Below are 14,890 nucleotides of genomic sequence, written 5' to 3'. Positions count from 1 at the left end.
TTTCCTCTGTTATGCACAGCCGAGGCAGCAGAGGGAGCTCAAAGATTTTGGACATCAGCAAGAGAACCTGGGAGGCTCGGACAGAGGACACATCCAGGGGCAATTGCAGCGATAGGGAAGGACAGGGCTGGATGTGTTTGGACTCCTTTAAAGCTGGTATACAGCTTTATGTATCCCATTATCAGCTGGTAGTTTTAAATACAAAGTATCAGTGGCCAGTTTTTATTTTGCACTTGTTGCTTACTTAACCAGTTCTGTTTACAGTTTGGAAAAAGAAGTATTTATCAAGAATTTAAAGTCTTTTTGAGTCTAAGAATTCGTTCTAATGAGTTAAGACATAGGTACCTGAATTTTAAAGGCTACAATGCATTCAATTGATAAAATAGTGAAAACTGAAGACATACTGAACTGCAGTGAATTAACTATAGTTAAAAATTAAGTTTGTGAAATGCAAGATTGCTTTCACAATTTAAAGGTAGAAAGATTTTAATGTTTTTCAGAAGTTCACCATCAGTATTAGGGAGAAGAAAAGCTAATAAAACACACACTTGAAAGTCCTATCTAGACAAAAGCATTTGTTCTGCAAAGAAATGTTTGAGTCTCTGAGAGGTCATCAGCTGCTGACAATAAGTAGAAGTCTGTTTTGAGCTATGCCAGTGAATACATTATTAACAGAGCACAAGCATCATGAAGGTCAAGGTTGTACTTAAATGTCCAGTTTCTGAATGCATGAAAATAAGACAATGAAAAATCTTCTGGTTCTGACCAGGTTTGGTATTTTCTGTAACATATTACATTACCTGGAACTGTTTGTTACAGACCAGGTCATTGGTCTACCTTGACTGTTTCAATTTACTTTGGAGGTAACACAGAGCAGAATGTAGTTTGATTATAAAATAGAAATATTGTACTAACTTAACTAAGTTGCACTGAAAGGAAATGTTTAAAATTCTCTGGTTTTGGAGAGAAAATCCAATTGAGATGTGAACTTGGTCGTCCTCTTCCCAAACTCAGGACAATTTTTGCGTGTTAACAACTCCAGCTTTGTATATATCCTTTATATAGCAATTGAGCGGCTAGTCTTTGAACTTTACTGACCTTGTGGTCTGTCTCCTCTTTTGAACCAGATTCACTAGTCCAGACATTAGGAAGTAGCTGTGGAACACTATTCTAATCATGTGGGTATTGCTTAATCCTCTGATTGAACCTGAATAAATCTCTCTAGATGCCCTGTCAATCTGTTTGGGATTTGCAATCTGGAAAGGCCCCCAAATACAAATTAAAGTAATTTTCTATTTGAAAAAAAAAATCATCTACCTCTCTCAACAACATCTACTACTACGTTCCAAGGTAGGTAAAGAACAGGCAGTTGTGAATACCACTTGAAGATAGGGAGTATAAATATTTGACTATATGAATTTTTCTTTTTGTTTTCCTAGATACAGGTCCTTGGTTCTTGGTTACTCTAGGGTTTTCTGGTAGGTTTTTGTTTGCTTGGGTTGGGGTTTTTTTTCTTTTCTTGCTATAACAATTCAGTTCTGTCATTCCAAATACATATCCTGACTCCTGAAATTGTTGGGATTTCAGAGTATTTTATATATTTGGATCTTACAAACTCCCACAGTTGTTCTGTCATCTCTCTGTATTTTAACCCACTCTGCCCCAAAATTACTATGTAACTGTTTTCAAAGAGGTGTTTTTAACTTTCTTCAAACAAATGTGAAATGCTTGTAGAGAGAAGGAATGACAATATCTCCCCACACTGAATTTTAGTGATTATATACTCCAAGTTACTAGCATATGTCTCACCTTTTAGTGAGATTATCCTGAGAGCTCTCATCAATTCACAGTTCAATATCTAGTTTTGCTACCTTTACACTCTGATCTCTTCTCCTCATTTTGTTAAAATCTCATCTTTTTGTACTGTATCATCTTTCTTTAGTAGATAAATTTTAAGTATATGTACTAAAGTACGCAACCATCTTCTTTTTATTCCAAATTTTATATACCAGTTCAAAGTTTTAGTAATTTCTATTATTTCACTGCAATAACCCTATGGAAGAAGGATTTTCAAAATAAAGTATTCATCTCAGTATACACTGTACATGATGAAATTAAAAAAATATTATTAACAAAGTTGCTTAATGAATTAGCACTTTTTGAGGTTAGGAAGGTGGGACATTATTGAAACTAATATCTATCTAATTATTATTTCATTGAAACTGTCAAATAAAACTTAGGTAGAAATAAAAAAAAACTTTCTAGGCTTGGCTTTACTTTTACTTGTGTGTGATGGTATAATGATGAAATTTTTGTTAGAAAAAAAAATCAATTGCCAAATTAGGAATTCTCACTTTCCATTCTCAGATGTGGATTTCCTTCTTCACTGAGTTCCAGCTGAAGAGAAGCCCTAGCTAGCTTTAGAGCTCATGGAACATATTTCACTTGAACTTCAAACATTGACTTAGTTAAAATATCTTACCATGGTTGTCTCTGCAATGGATCCAAAGCTGTTTATAAATATGTTGCATGTGACATTAACTGGAGGACCTGCAAAAGAGAAAAAAAAACTCCACCAGTCCCTGTTCCAGAATTATTGCTTATTGACTGATTATTCAATATAAACCATTACAAACAATATTTACTGACTTTGGAAGAAATAATGCTACATTCATAACTAATTTAACGCACAATTAAATCGAATGGTTTCTAATTATTTTCTTTTGATTTTTGTCAAAGGTACACTACCTATCTGACCATGTTTAGCAATTTAAAAAAACCCCACAGAAACAAGTTCAGGATAAACCTGCACACATGCTTCTATAAAAAAAAAAAAACAAACCAAAAAAACCAACATCCCATTTGAAATATATAGTAAAAATATTTTATGTGTATTTTAGTGAGAATGCATGTCACTTCTTACAACAATTAGAGAGGAAAGTGATTTTCTTCACTCAAGGCAGCGTCTACCTTCAATGTTATCTGTCATCACTGGGAAAAGAAATGCATTATTGCTGCTCTTATCTCTACTGCTTACAGGAAAGTCATTCAGATTCTATTCCCATTTCTCTTAAATTCACAAAATGTTTGAGTCCATTTACAACTGGATTCTTTGTTACCATAGGCCCTCAGTCAACTGTTGTTTTGTCTTATCTTGCATTTTGAAGAATCAATAGTGGCAGAGCAGTCATGATAACTGAACAAGAAATTGCCTCTTCATGGAAAAGGGTTTAAATTATTTTCCAGAAGTCACTTTAAAAATGTCATTGTGGAAAAGCATGCTAATTTTTCCATTATTCCTTATCAATTTCAATCTGTGTCCAAGCCAAACAAGGTTTTACCATCTCCATTTTTTTTGTTACCTTCCTACGATTCAGTATTCTTATATCAATAAACCACTTCAGCACTGGAGAACCTGAATTCTTTTTGTAGTTGTAAGCTGTCTAACAATGAGACATCTGTATCTGGAATATGAAGACTGGTCTTATAAACCTTTATGTAATACTTCTTTTTAGTATCACTGAAGAAAAATATTCCTCTGCCACTATTGGTGGATTGCAACTAGCAAAATCTAACATGACCAATAAATTTCAAATTAAATACTTGAAGAATCAGGATGTCCATTAAAAATTCTCCCAATAGGACAGAACTTGGAACATCCAGCTTTCTTTTCTGAGAGCAAAAATTGTTTTGAAGTCCTGTACAACAATTTGAACAAAACACTTACACACATACTTCAGTCTTTGCAATACACAAGACTACACCTATGGAACGGAATTCTCAGGTAAGGAGGTAGCACTTGCAGTCACTTTGATACACGGTTAATTACTTAGAGTTGTGGAGTATATCCAGTACTTCTGAGAATTCAGTAAAAGCTTTACATGCTCAACTCCTGAAAAGAATCAAGGGGAAAAGGAAAAGTAGGGGCCATGAATGAAGGCATTCACTAAAAACTGTCAGGGAGAAAATTGTACTTCTTGCCCATATTAGTCATTTGTTTGCAAGGCAGCTTTTCTTTCAAACACTTCCATGTTGTAGTACTTGCCATCCTTTCAAATTTGATGTGATGCTATCTTGTTTAAAATAGTACTCTACTTTAAAATGTTTGCTTTATCAACATAGTTGCTTTTATTAAGAAAAAGTTCTAAATCACTACAGTGCCAATGCCTAATTTCAAATTACAATAAAATAGTTAATAGATAGTTAAAAGGGGCACAAAAGTAGAAGCTAAAAGCCTCCAAATGCTTTAGAGTTAACTCAAAGACACTGTGCTGAGAGTAAAAATGAACTTCCCAGAATATGGTCACAAAGAATCACGAATGAGAAGCTGTAAAAGCTGGAAGTCATGTTCCAACACAGGAATTCAGGCAAGTTGAACATAGATTAAAGAGAGGCAGAAAAGAAATAGAGCTAAAACACACTAGAGACAGAAAAGCTAACAATGATCGCTATCTACAAGGCATTAAAAATAGAATCCTGCCAAGATCTGAAAGCTGAAAGAAGATGATTAAGGTATAAAAGTACCCATGGAAGTCAAGAAGGTCAGAGCAGAAAAGCCAAATGAAGTCTTTGTAGCAGCACTTGTCTCCAATTGCTGGCTGTGTCAAATACTAGAGCCATTCTGCTGGAATTTTGTATGAAGACTGTAGAAGACATTTCAGACCAAGTGAACAGGAACAAACTGGCTGGCTGAGGTGATATAAATCCAGACGTTATAAAAATTTTTGCGGAATTGTGGAAATACAATTTACTGTGAGTTAGCTATCACCTGTGTCAATTTTGTAATCAGTGGAAATGTGTTCCATGTTCTGCAAGTATAACTTTAACCATAAAAATGCCCCCCAGATTTCAGGTATGATGGTGGGGGATATGAACATGAAATTTATTCCTGCAAATCTTACCTCTGTACCAGCCAAACTGGTAGAAATAATGAGAAGTTTTATAAATAAGAGATACAGATTAATATTATATATAAATACATTACATGAATTAATATATTTATATATTAGGGAGAAAGATGTCAAAAAGTCAAAAAGAATCAAAAATTCTATGAAAAGCTGCCACACAAAACCAGCTTAAGTAGAAAACACTGGAAAAGGTATACAGTAGGCAATAATCTGCAAATACGAAACTTTGTAAAGATCAAAAGGAGGTAATACTTCTCCATGTCTTAGTATGTCACATGGCAATAAAATCAGTAAATTAATTAGCAAATTTAAAGCAAACAAAAAAAATTCTTTTTAGTATTCCAAAAAACAAAGGTTTTATTGCCAGAAAATAATGAAAAGGCCAAAAATAGAAATAGTTTCCAGAAGGGATCAGGAGAGCATATGTAATAACTAAATTAAATTTTTTTAATTAGGTCCTGGTTTTCAAAGCTTCTAAACCAATGATTGCTGAAAAATTCTTGCCAGTATCAGTGCAAGTAATATTTTGCATTTTCCCATATAAATGCCCAAATTTTTACTTTAATATTTAAATTTTACATCTAGGTAACATAATTGTGTTCAAATTTAAAAGGCAATGAAGTATTTTCTACACTTGCAGGAATGGATATCATCTGCAATGGGACACTGAGTAAAAGAAGCACTTTACTATAGGTTTAATGTAACATTTAAAAAAAGATTGCAACTGGAACAAAGCTTTTACAATAATTCTCAATTTCCTGGTGTATTCCATAGCTGAATAAACACCATGTCTTCTCTATTATACTTTTTGAACAAGAACTCATATGCAGTATTCCATATCCAAAAGCAGACCACAAAGACAAAATATATAATTTTGTCTCCTTGACCAAGATTAATTATGAATAAAATCAGTAATTAAAAACCTTGTCTGCATAGGAATTTTACTGGAACAAAAGATGATTTAAAATTAATATCTGAGTTATCTTATTAGTACTTACCCTCTTTCTTTAAGCTATCACCAATTTAAAACCTCAAAAAGGCATTAAGCCCCAGCCCTTGTTGTAGGAGTAATAAAACTAACCAAAAAGTGGGAAAGTCACTTAAGGAGATACTTATTGTTAGTGGTAAGTCCGAATCATTCTGGGCAGATCTGTTCAAACTGCATAGCTGTCCAGAAGATTTAGAATGTGCACTTTTTGAAAAGGAACAACGTCAAATTAGGTTTTGTCTCTAAGTCTCAATAGTTACAAAACAAAGCTCTAAATCCTTTGAATTATACTTTCAAGAAGTACTGCATTTAATTTCATAATCTCTAAACCATCTGCCTATTCTTCACTGTTGCCCCATCAGAAGATTGTGATTGGATGCTGTCCATGACAAACTATAAAATTCAATCCCCAAATCATATAAGGATGTGTTTAAAATTCCAGTGCACGTTTATAATTTCCTGAGAAATATCAGCACCACTAACTTTAAAAAGAGCAAAGCATTTCCAGCTGCAGTAAATCCTGGGTAACAAGTTTACATATACACAAGCAACTGTTTATGGTTTGCTGATGAGGAAGTAATCTGACAAATCTCTTACATGGTCCTTATGAATCAGACTGAGCAAATTCTGGTAAAACCAGCACATGGCAGTGGCTTTAGAGTCAAAACCACTTAAGTTTCTGGAACTTGGAGATGTCAAAAAATTATAACATTTCTTGCTGAATAAGAACTAAGATGGAAAGGCAGTGACAGATGACTTAGAGGAGAAAGCACTGCCAGCTTGAAGGAAAATTTTTGTAGTAAACATGGAGTAAAGCCTTATATGGGGCTTATGTGAAATGTTAGAGCTAAGAGAATCTCTTGGACTCAAGAAGATAGGCATAGAACAAAGCAACTAAGGCAAAATAAGAATATTATAATTTTAATCGCAATGGGTTTGTTCTTTCAAAACTTTATTTATATTCTGAGTAATTTAAAGACTGATACCTTGTTTAAAAATTTAGTAATAGGGTTAAATAGGGTTCCATTTTAACACTGGATCTCCTTTTTTTCAGAAAGAAGAGTAGTCAAATTTACCCAGATTTCCCAGACTAGAATGGATGGCCTTTGTATGTATGATATTTTCCTTATTCATATAAAAATATATTTTGTGTAATCCTTCATTAAATACTCTAATGTACCTGAGTCTGGATAATATGCTAAGACCCTCAGGAGAGAGCAGTCATTCCATTTGCAAACTGTTTCAGCCTTTGAATCTGCTTTGTTTTAATTGAATCTCCTTTGTGATAAGTGCATAAAAGGCACATGCCAAGACAAAATTCCATGTATTGAGAGCTTAAAATTTCAATGGAGAACTGGGAACAGGGAAAAGAACAAGAGGAAAGATGGTCCTTTTGGTATTTCAAGGCACAAATGGTGCCCAAGGAAGTGGAATATAATTTGGTGGTAGAATTGGTAACTAAGAGAAGCTGTCTTGAGTTTGACGGTCAATGTCATTAATACACTCTTTTTAACCAGATATGAAGATCTGGCCAATCTTTCACAGAGCTTGCTTTCTGTAGTGTTTCATGCTATGGCAGTCCAAGGTGGGGATCTGAATCCATCAGTAAGCATTTCAGGAAATGAAAGAAACTAACAAATCATATCGGACAACTCAAATGTAAGGATAAAGTATATTTACTAAAGGCCTGCAATTGGGCAGCTGTGAAAGTGGCAGGTGTAGAGTGTATTGCTACTGAAATGAACTGTCACACATACAAAAGAAACGCAAAAGAAGGCACTTTTTATTTTTCAGTGACTGTACCTCTTAGTTTTCATATTTGTTTCAGAAATTGCATTTTTGTGAGCAGTAATACTGACATACTGAAAACCTGAAAGTTTAGTTGTGAAATTACCTTTGAAATTTGGTCTGATCCTCGCATCATAGCCTGACATCCTCCCCATTAGCTTGTCCAGGAAATCGGATGGCGACATTGGCATGCTACGAGATCTTGCACTGTCTGTTTCCTTTGTGGCCACCAAGCTAAAAGCAAGGAAAACAAACAAACAAACAAACAAAAATTTGTTAGGAGTTTTGTTAGCAAAACTGATTTTATTTAGTCAATCATAGTTCATTTTTGTAGGAACAGGAAAAGAGGAAAGCCAAGACAGCCTTTCAAGTTAGTTAATACTTCAAAAACAGTAGTAGTAAAGAAATTGAAACAGCAAGTTCTTTCTATATCTGTCATTTAATACATACATTTTATTCTGCTGTGCTGCACAGTTATAGGTTACTTTTTCCTCAGAACTTCTGAAGATTAATAACACTTTCAGTCAGCAATAATCAATATCATGATCAGAGTTAAATAATGATAGAGTTAAATGATGACATCTACAGGAGTAAATGAATACTGATAAATAGAGTTAAATAATGTCATCTACAGGCGTAGCTGTGTATGTGGGTCCTATTTTGGAGTCTGTTCTGAGACTGAGCTATTTTAACTGGGTGTGCTGTGACAGAAGCCTGAATCAGAAGAAAAAAAAAAGTACTAAGGAATTGATTAGAATAGTGCTACTATCACAAATTTTTGTTTTAGGTTGATAGGTAACCATATTAAAACAGATCAGTCTCTTGGCAGGTGGTATTTAACATTGTCTTCAAGTTTCATTTCCTGTTAAAACAAAAGTGACTGCTACAGTGGGTAAAAAAGAAACAAGAAAAACCAAAACAAAACCCTAACAACTTACTGAAGAAACTATTTTAGGGCAAACTTTTCTTCTCAGGGCGACATGTCAAATGCCATCTCCTATAACTTCCTCTTCATATGCATGCACAACTCCCACTGACATTCTAAAGTGTGCTCTGCGCATGCAAAGACAGCAGAGTAGCGGCGCTGTGATCAGCCATGGGACCCAAAGGAAAAGTTTTTGTTTTGTGGAACAACTCTTGAGTGCTAACACACTGGAAAAATGACAGTCAGAAAATACATAAATTTTGAGTAATATTGTGATACATGGTGCAATTGAAACCATTTGTGGCTTTTGGAGTCTCAAAAAAGATCAAGAGTTTTGCATGTTTGTGCTGAGTTCAAGTCAAAAATCCGTTACAGAAGGACTTAAATCTCTTTTACTTACCCAATTCATTGTCTCCATATCAATTCACTCTTTTAGAACTACTTAAATATGTTTTTGTTTAGATGTACACAGAGGGAATAATATAAAGCCTTTAGGAATTTTCTGACTCATAAAAAAAACCATGCTAAATTTTGCTTCTTAACAATGGATGGAATATCAAAATGGAAAAATTCCATACAGGTAGGTATGTATGCAGAGGCCATGTGGAGCACAGACTGAGAAGGTAATTTCTTTCTTTCCAAGACTCTTTTACCCAGGATGTTAAAAGTTACATTTTTATAGAAGCTTCCATTTAGAAGGTCTGCTAAAATTTTTGTCTTCAAGTCTGAAATTTTGATTTATTATCTTAAATAAAAAAGATGCCATATTAGTCCTTGAGAATTACAAATTTGGGAACACATAGAATATGAACATAGAAGCCTCTAGAATGCTATGGTTTGCTCATATTTTAATTAAAAATGGAAATTAAGTGTTTTAGTTGTAACATTAAATCAGAAAATTAAATTTTATCCTTGAGTTTATTCTCTTAGCAAGTGTTCATTCTATTCTATGTGGAAGTTGATTTGTTTATTCTTAAATTGTTCATACATTGTTAAATTGTTGGATATTTCTAAATTGTTTTCAATATTTTGGTATCTCTTTCAGTAAAAAAGTGTTTCTTTACTCTCTTTCAATAGCTAACCTAGGTCTTTATTTCTTCCCATAGCTGCAGAATGTATTTCTGTTTCTGAGAAAGTAAGTATTCAACATATTCTTTTTATAGTTCAGTTTGAAATTATCCTATTGACATAATTTTCATTATCAATCATTCTGAATGGATCTGATTCCTCATATTATTACAACTTGTAGTGATTACTGCTTCTGTAAATCATCACTAATGTCTATAAAGCAAATAAAACACAAGAGTCAGATTACCCTTTGTTGGGTATTATCTACTTGGAAGGAAGGAGATGCAAGTTACTGTGTGTATACACTTAGTATATACACTTAAACACTTAGATTTCTTTCTAGTAGTCTTCTGTAAGGAATTTATATTTCTATTCTTTAAGTATATGAAATTTCTATACTACGGGATATACAATCCTATATTTTTATTGTTAATATACATAAATTATCCAGAACTCAAATATAGAAGGGCCCATTGTTTGCTTGAATATCATTTCCTAGAAAGGAAGAATTTGTTTCTTAGCTCTTTTTTTACTTCACTGGAGTTTTTGTAAATCTTTCTTTGTTGTACTTGTAGCTCTTGCATTACCATGGAATAAAGTAATTTGAAATTAGGGTAACTAATGCTAACAGGGAAAAATAGAAATTGCTGTGACTATGAATTTTCTCAAAGTGACATTTACCTTTTCATATGATGGCATCATTAGTATTTGCTTTCATTAGTCAATTTTAAGTCTCAGAGTATCTTGAATAATTCAATGCCTGCTTATGAAAAGAATACATTCAGCATAATTAATACCTTTTGTATAAACACATTGTATCTCAAAAGTCAGTTGTAATTTGTAACAAAATATTTCTTCAAGGAATGTTTTCCCTTTTACTAAGCTTGGGGTGTAATGAGAAAAAGCTGTTTGAGTTCTGCAGAATTCTGCTCTTTTGATTTAACTTTTATTGAAAATATATATTTCAAGAATACTGCTGGACAAATAAAATTTTCATCAGTCAAAGCTGACATGTGGAATACTTGACTAGTTAAAAAGGAGCTAGACTTGATAATGTAGTAAAAGCAAGTAAAGCACTGGATTTTAGGAAGGGATTTTCTGTTTCCAGATTAATATAAAAATTTACTCTGCATATTAAGGGCTCCTCAGTTTTATTGCACACTGCCTCTGGAAACTAGGCTCTAGCTAAGGGGTTAGAGGAGAGTATACTCCTTTCATGAACCAAGAATTGAGCTCCTTTTAGTGTTAATAATGCACATAACTTCGTCCTCGATACACAACTATTGCATAAGTCCAGGAATGGCTTTGCATGCTTCCAGAGGGAATTCCTTCTGACCTGTCACAGTTCTTTAAAGAATTTCTACATGCATTTTCTAACAGGCAGAATTATAGGAACTTCATATCAGTAAGAATTTTATTATCAACAAGGTACGTTGGACTTGTGTTTAACATAAAGTCATAATGTGACTTTAAATTACTGAGAAAGAAAGCTGTATACTTTTTCAGAGGTAGAAGCTTCCCATTGCTGAAGTCTTTTATTGGAGAGAGATTATAATCTGATAGTCTTCTGGTCTGGTCATATTTTATAAGGAAAAGTTACCAACAAGAATGCTCTCCCTAGTAGTGATTCTGAGTTGTTCCTGTGAGGAATTGGCAAATATTACTAACAGTTATAAAGATTTACTATTTTCCAATTTCAGGATTAGAACAGTACTTGACTTTAATTTCCTGGATGTATCCTAAACATCTTTAAAATGTAAATTAAGCCTTCAAAAACAATTGAAAAGAAATTTGATAACTGAAAATGTGAAAAAGAATCAAGAAAAAAATTGAAAATGTCAAAGATTCATTCAAAAATGATATGTGACCAGACAATTTTACACGATCAAAACTTAGGGTAAGAATTTTTGTTTTAAATAAGCTGTCACACAACACCAGATAAGATCAGAAAATTATAGTCACAAGGACTATAATTACTCCTGTCTCTGGTCTAGGCTGTCCATTAACCTTTTTTTTCACCTAAAATCTGAGAACAGATGAGCTTTGCATCAATGCCTTGAGGCCTGTCAAGTTGGAATTTCAATCACTGAGATAGAAACCTCTCCTAAATCACAGGTACTTCACCTACAAAGAGTCATATTTGAATCAGAAACTGTTAGGTCAAGCTGAAGATATTTCAAGTAGGATATGAATGTTAGAGAGTAAGAAGCAGCCTAACACAGACAAGATGCAGCTTCTCTAGATCAGCTACCACATCCTAAATTTGAGAAAGCAAGCTACTTGTAAGAATGGTGTTCAGCAATGCCATCTACAATCTGGAAAGAAAATGCAAAGCAACTGATGGTTTAAAACTAAGAAATGCAAAAAGAATTGACAGAGACATAAATTCTGATGATGTGAAGAAAACAACCTCTTTCCTGAAGTCAGCCCATTTAAGTAGGAGAGTTTAAAACAATTAGAGGAAGGATATTAAGAGTTGTATGAACTGTGAACATGGGCAGAGTTGGAGAAAGCAGTGAAGAAGGACTCAGAATTCCTCAAAAAACTCTGCACTGTTGTGGTGAAGTTCTCTCTGCACTGCTGTGTTATCCAGTAGTGTGGAAAGATTGAAAGAGTGAGTGGAAGCATGAAGGTCACTTATTCTTTTATACGATATTAATGAGACCAGTTCTGGGATGTTGCATCAAATTCCACGTCCAAGTTTTAAAAGGACATTAAAGCATTTGGAAAGGTACTGAACAAAGCCACTAAACCATGACCTGAGAGTTAGGGAAATTTGCTTCAAGTAAGAGACTTTAGGAGCTTAATCTTCTTGGTTTATCAAAAAAGAAGAGTGAAAAAAAAATAGCTTGATTGAAGCGTATAAATATCTCAAGGCAACAGAAAATGCTGGGCATTTATCTAAAGAACAAAGGCAGAAGAAAAACCAATGAGAGTTGGACAAATTCAAATGGGAATTTGGACACACAATTTAATAACTTAACAGAAGATCAGACTGTACCAACTAAGACAATACAGCTTTCTGGATGAAACAATTTGATAAAATATAAGGTATTGTTCTTCATATATGGCTAGCTTGGTGAAAAGGAATGGGTTCTCATATATAGAAAAGTAGGCTAAATTCAAATTAGATGCAGAGGCAGAAATCTTCAGACTGTCAAAAGGCACTTGATTGATTTGAGGAACATAAGGAAGGGAAGCAATGGGCATAGTTCCAAGTGTGAAATGATGTCTTCTCAGTGTCCTTCTACACAGGGGTTGGGTTGCAGGCTTGCAGTTGTTGTAATGGGGTTTGAAAGTTACAGCTGTAATGTTGGCTCATCTTGCTCAATTCCTTTCACAGCTGGGTATTTGACTTACTAAGCAGTTGTGTGAGCATCAGCTCCTTGCACAGTAGGAACTTCAGCTCTGGAATGGAAAGTGCACTTGAGCTGCCCATAAACAAGAAGCAGTTTAAAGAATCAGAGGTTGACCACAGCTAGGAAAAAGAGACGCAAATATTCAGTGTATGAGACGCACCTGTAAGGAATAAAGAATTGTAAGCTAAACGATAACGTTTTCATGAAAGCAAAGGGATGTGAAATTGCCAGGAATAAGTTTAGATCAAAATTAAACGACTTTCAATCACTGAAACACTTTAGTTATGGAATAGTTTAGCACTTTGAGCTGAGATAGATAGCCCTGTGTGTTCCAAGACGGAGCTAGGCCTTAGGATGCTGTGACATGTATGACTGTGATTGCAGGTGATGGGATTCAGCTATTTTTTAATCCTCTCCTGAGAATATGTTTACATGATTATTGATTCTTTTATGTTTTTAAAATATTTGCTGCTACAGAAGTCTGAAAAAAATATAGTTAACACAGCCAGAGCACCAAAATCTATAGAATTTAAATGGGAGGTCTCATCTATCAGCTGGCAATTTAGCTACCAAGATAAAGCATGGGTCATGAATCTGTGCTCCTGAAATGTCTATTTGAAGTAGGAATGTTTGTGAGAGAACAACTTTCTCTTCTCTTCCTCCAAATGAAAATTATTGGAAAAAACTCTTCAAAGGGCATGTACAATCCCTACAAATGTTTCCTTCTCTAAAACATTTAAGGCTGAAAAAAATCAGATTGCTTGCCCATGTCTTTTTTGGTTTTTTCCTGAAGAAGTACTGTGTTCTACATGTAAGTTGTGTCTATCTATCCTAAACTTCTGCACATTTTTACCAAAGCACAAACAAGGGAAAGAAACTTTACATATGAAGGTGCTTTATACAAGCTTTATTTTAAAAGGCATATTTTCAAATGTAATTTCAGGCCTACTACCTTTGAGACTTATCATTCTTGGACTGCAGAAAGTGCTGTTCTTTACTGATTTCCCTCACTTGAACATTAATCTTCGAGGTAGGGTATTAAAAAAATGTTTTCAGTGTGTGGTTTCAGCCTTCAAAATACATATATTTGTTTGAACATATGGAAGAAAAAAGGCAGTGGTGTACCATCAGCATTTCTATAAAAAAGATGGTGTCACTCCAGAAGGGCTTAATAAGAACAGTATAGACAAAAGGGAAGGAAGAAATTACATCTTACACCATTTGCTGAGTCTTCTCGTTTTGTTGCTGCTACAGGAACGTGACAGAGATAAAGAAAGAATATGGTGTGATGTAATTATGCCTTTCACTGGAAACTTCCTAGAGAGATGTTTCCAAGTCCAGTTTAGGACAATCTGCTCATTTATCCAAATTAACCTAAGAGTAGTCTCCAGAGTCTCACAGACTTACTTTTGAACACAATTGATACAAATTTTCTTTGAATTATATGGCAAGATCATTTTCTCCCTACCATAGGTAAACTACTGATGCATTTTTTCTTGAAAAAAATGTTTTTTCACATTAACACCAAGTTACTGTCACATTTGTCTTGGGGATTCCTTTCATCTGATCATAAATTACTAATTTTGTCTCAAACACATTCCATTTTAGTCTTTCAGAGAGGTAGAAGTTTTGCATTTCATTTTACAATGTGTACTACAGTTCCACTACACGCGTTGTGATGGTCCAGTAGGTCTTTCATTTCATTATTTAACTTATTCTCTCAGACAGCAAGTGTGGCCAAACCCCTGGAGCAACTGGATGTTGTGTTTGTGGTCCATTCTCTCCAGCTGATGTTTGAATGTTTTTAACGCACTTCATAAGAAAATGCTTTCCAGAGAAGTTCAAAGAAATTAAT

At 34.1% G+C, this 14,890-nt stretch overlaps 1 protein-coding gene across 2 annotated transcripts in view; it reads right to left on the bottom strand.

Annotated features, from left to right (window-relative positions):
- Positions 1-14,890, bottom strand: part of GLRA3 (glycine receptor alpha 3) — an 82,082-nt gene that overhangs the window by 53,050 nt on the left and 14,142 nt on the right. For both annotated transcript variants that reach the window (XM_031066123.1, XM_014311964.2), the window contains exons 2-3: positions 7,790-7,917; positions 2,483-2,550 (exon numbers count right to left, since the gene is read on the bottom strand). In XM_031066123.1, coding sequence (XP_030921983.1) covers positions 2,483-2,550; positions 7,790-7,917 — 196 coding nt within the window. The remainder of the gene's footprint in view (positions 1-2,482; positions 2,551-7,789; positions 7,918-14,890) is intronic.

This window comes from Geospiza fortis, unplaced genomic scaffold (assembly GCF_000277835.1).
Source record: "Geospiza fortis unplaced genomic scaffold, GeoFor_1.0 scaffold40, whole genome shotgun sequence".
Taxonomy (NCBI): domain Eukaryota; kingdom Metazoa; phylum Chordata; class Aves; order Passeriformes; family Thraupidae; genus Geospiza; species Geospiza fortis.
The sequence above is the reverse complement of the archived record's forward strand: the minus strand, read 5'-3'. Positions and strand labels throughout refer to the sequence as shown.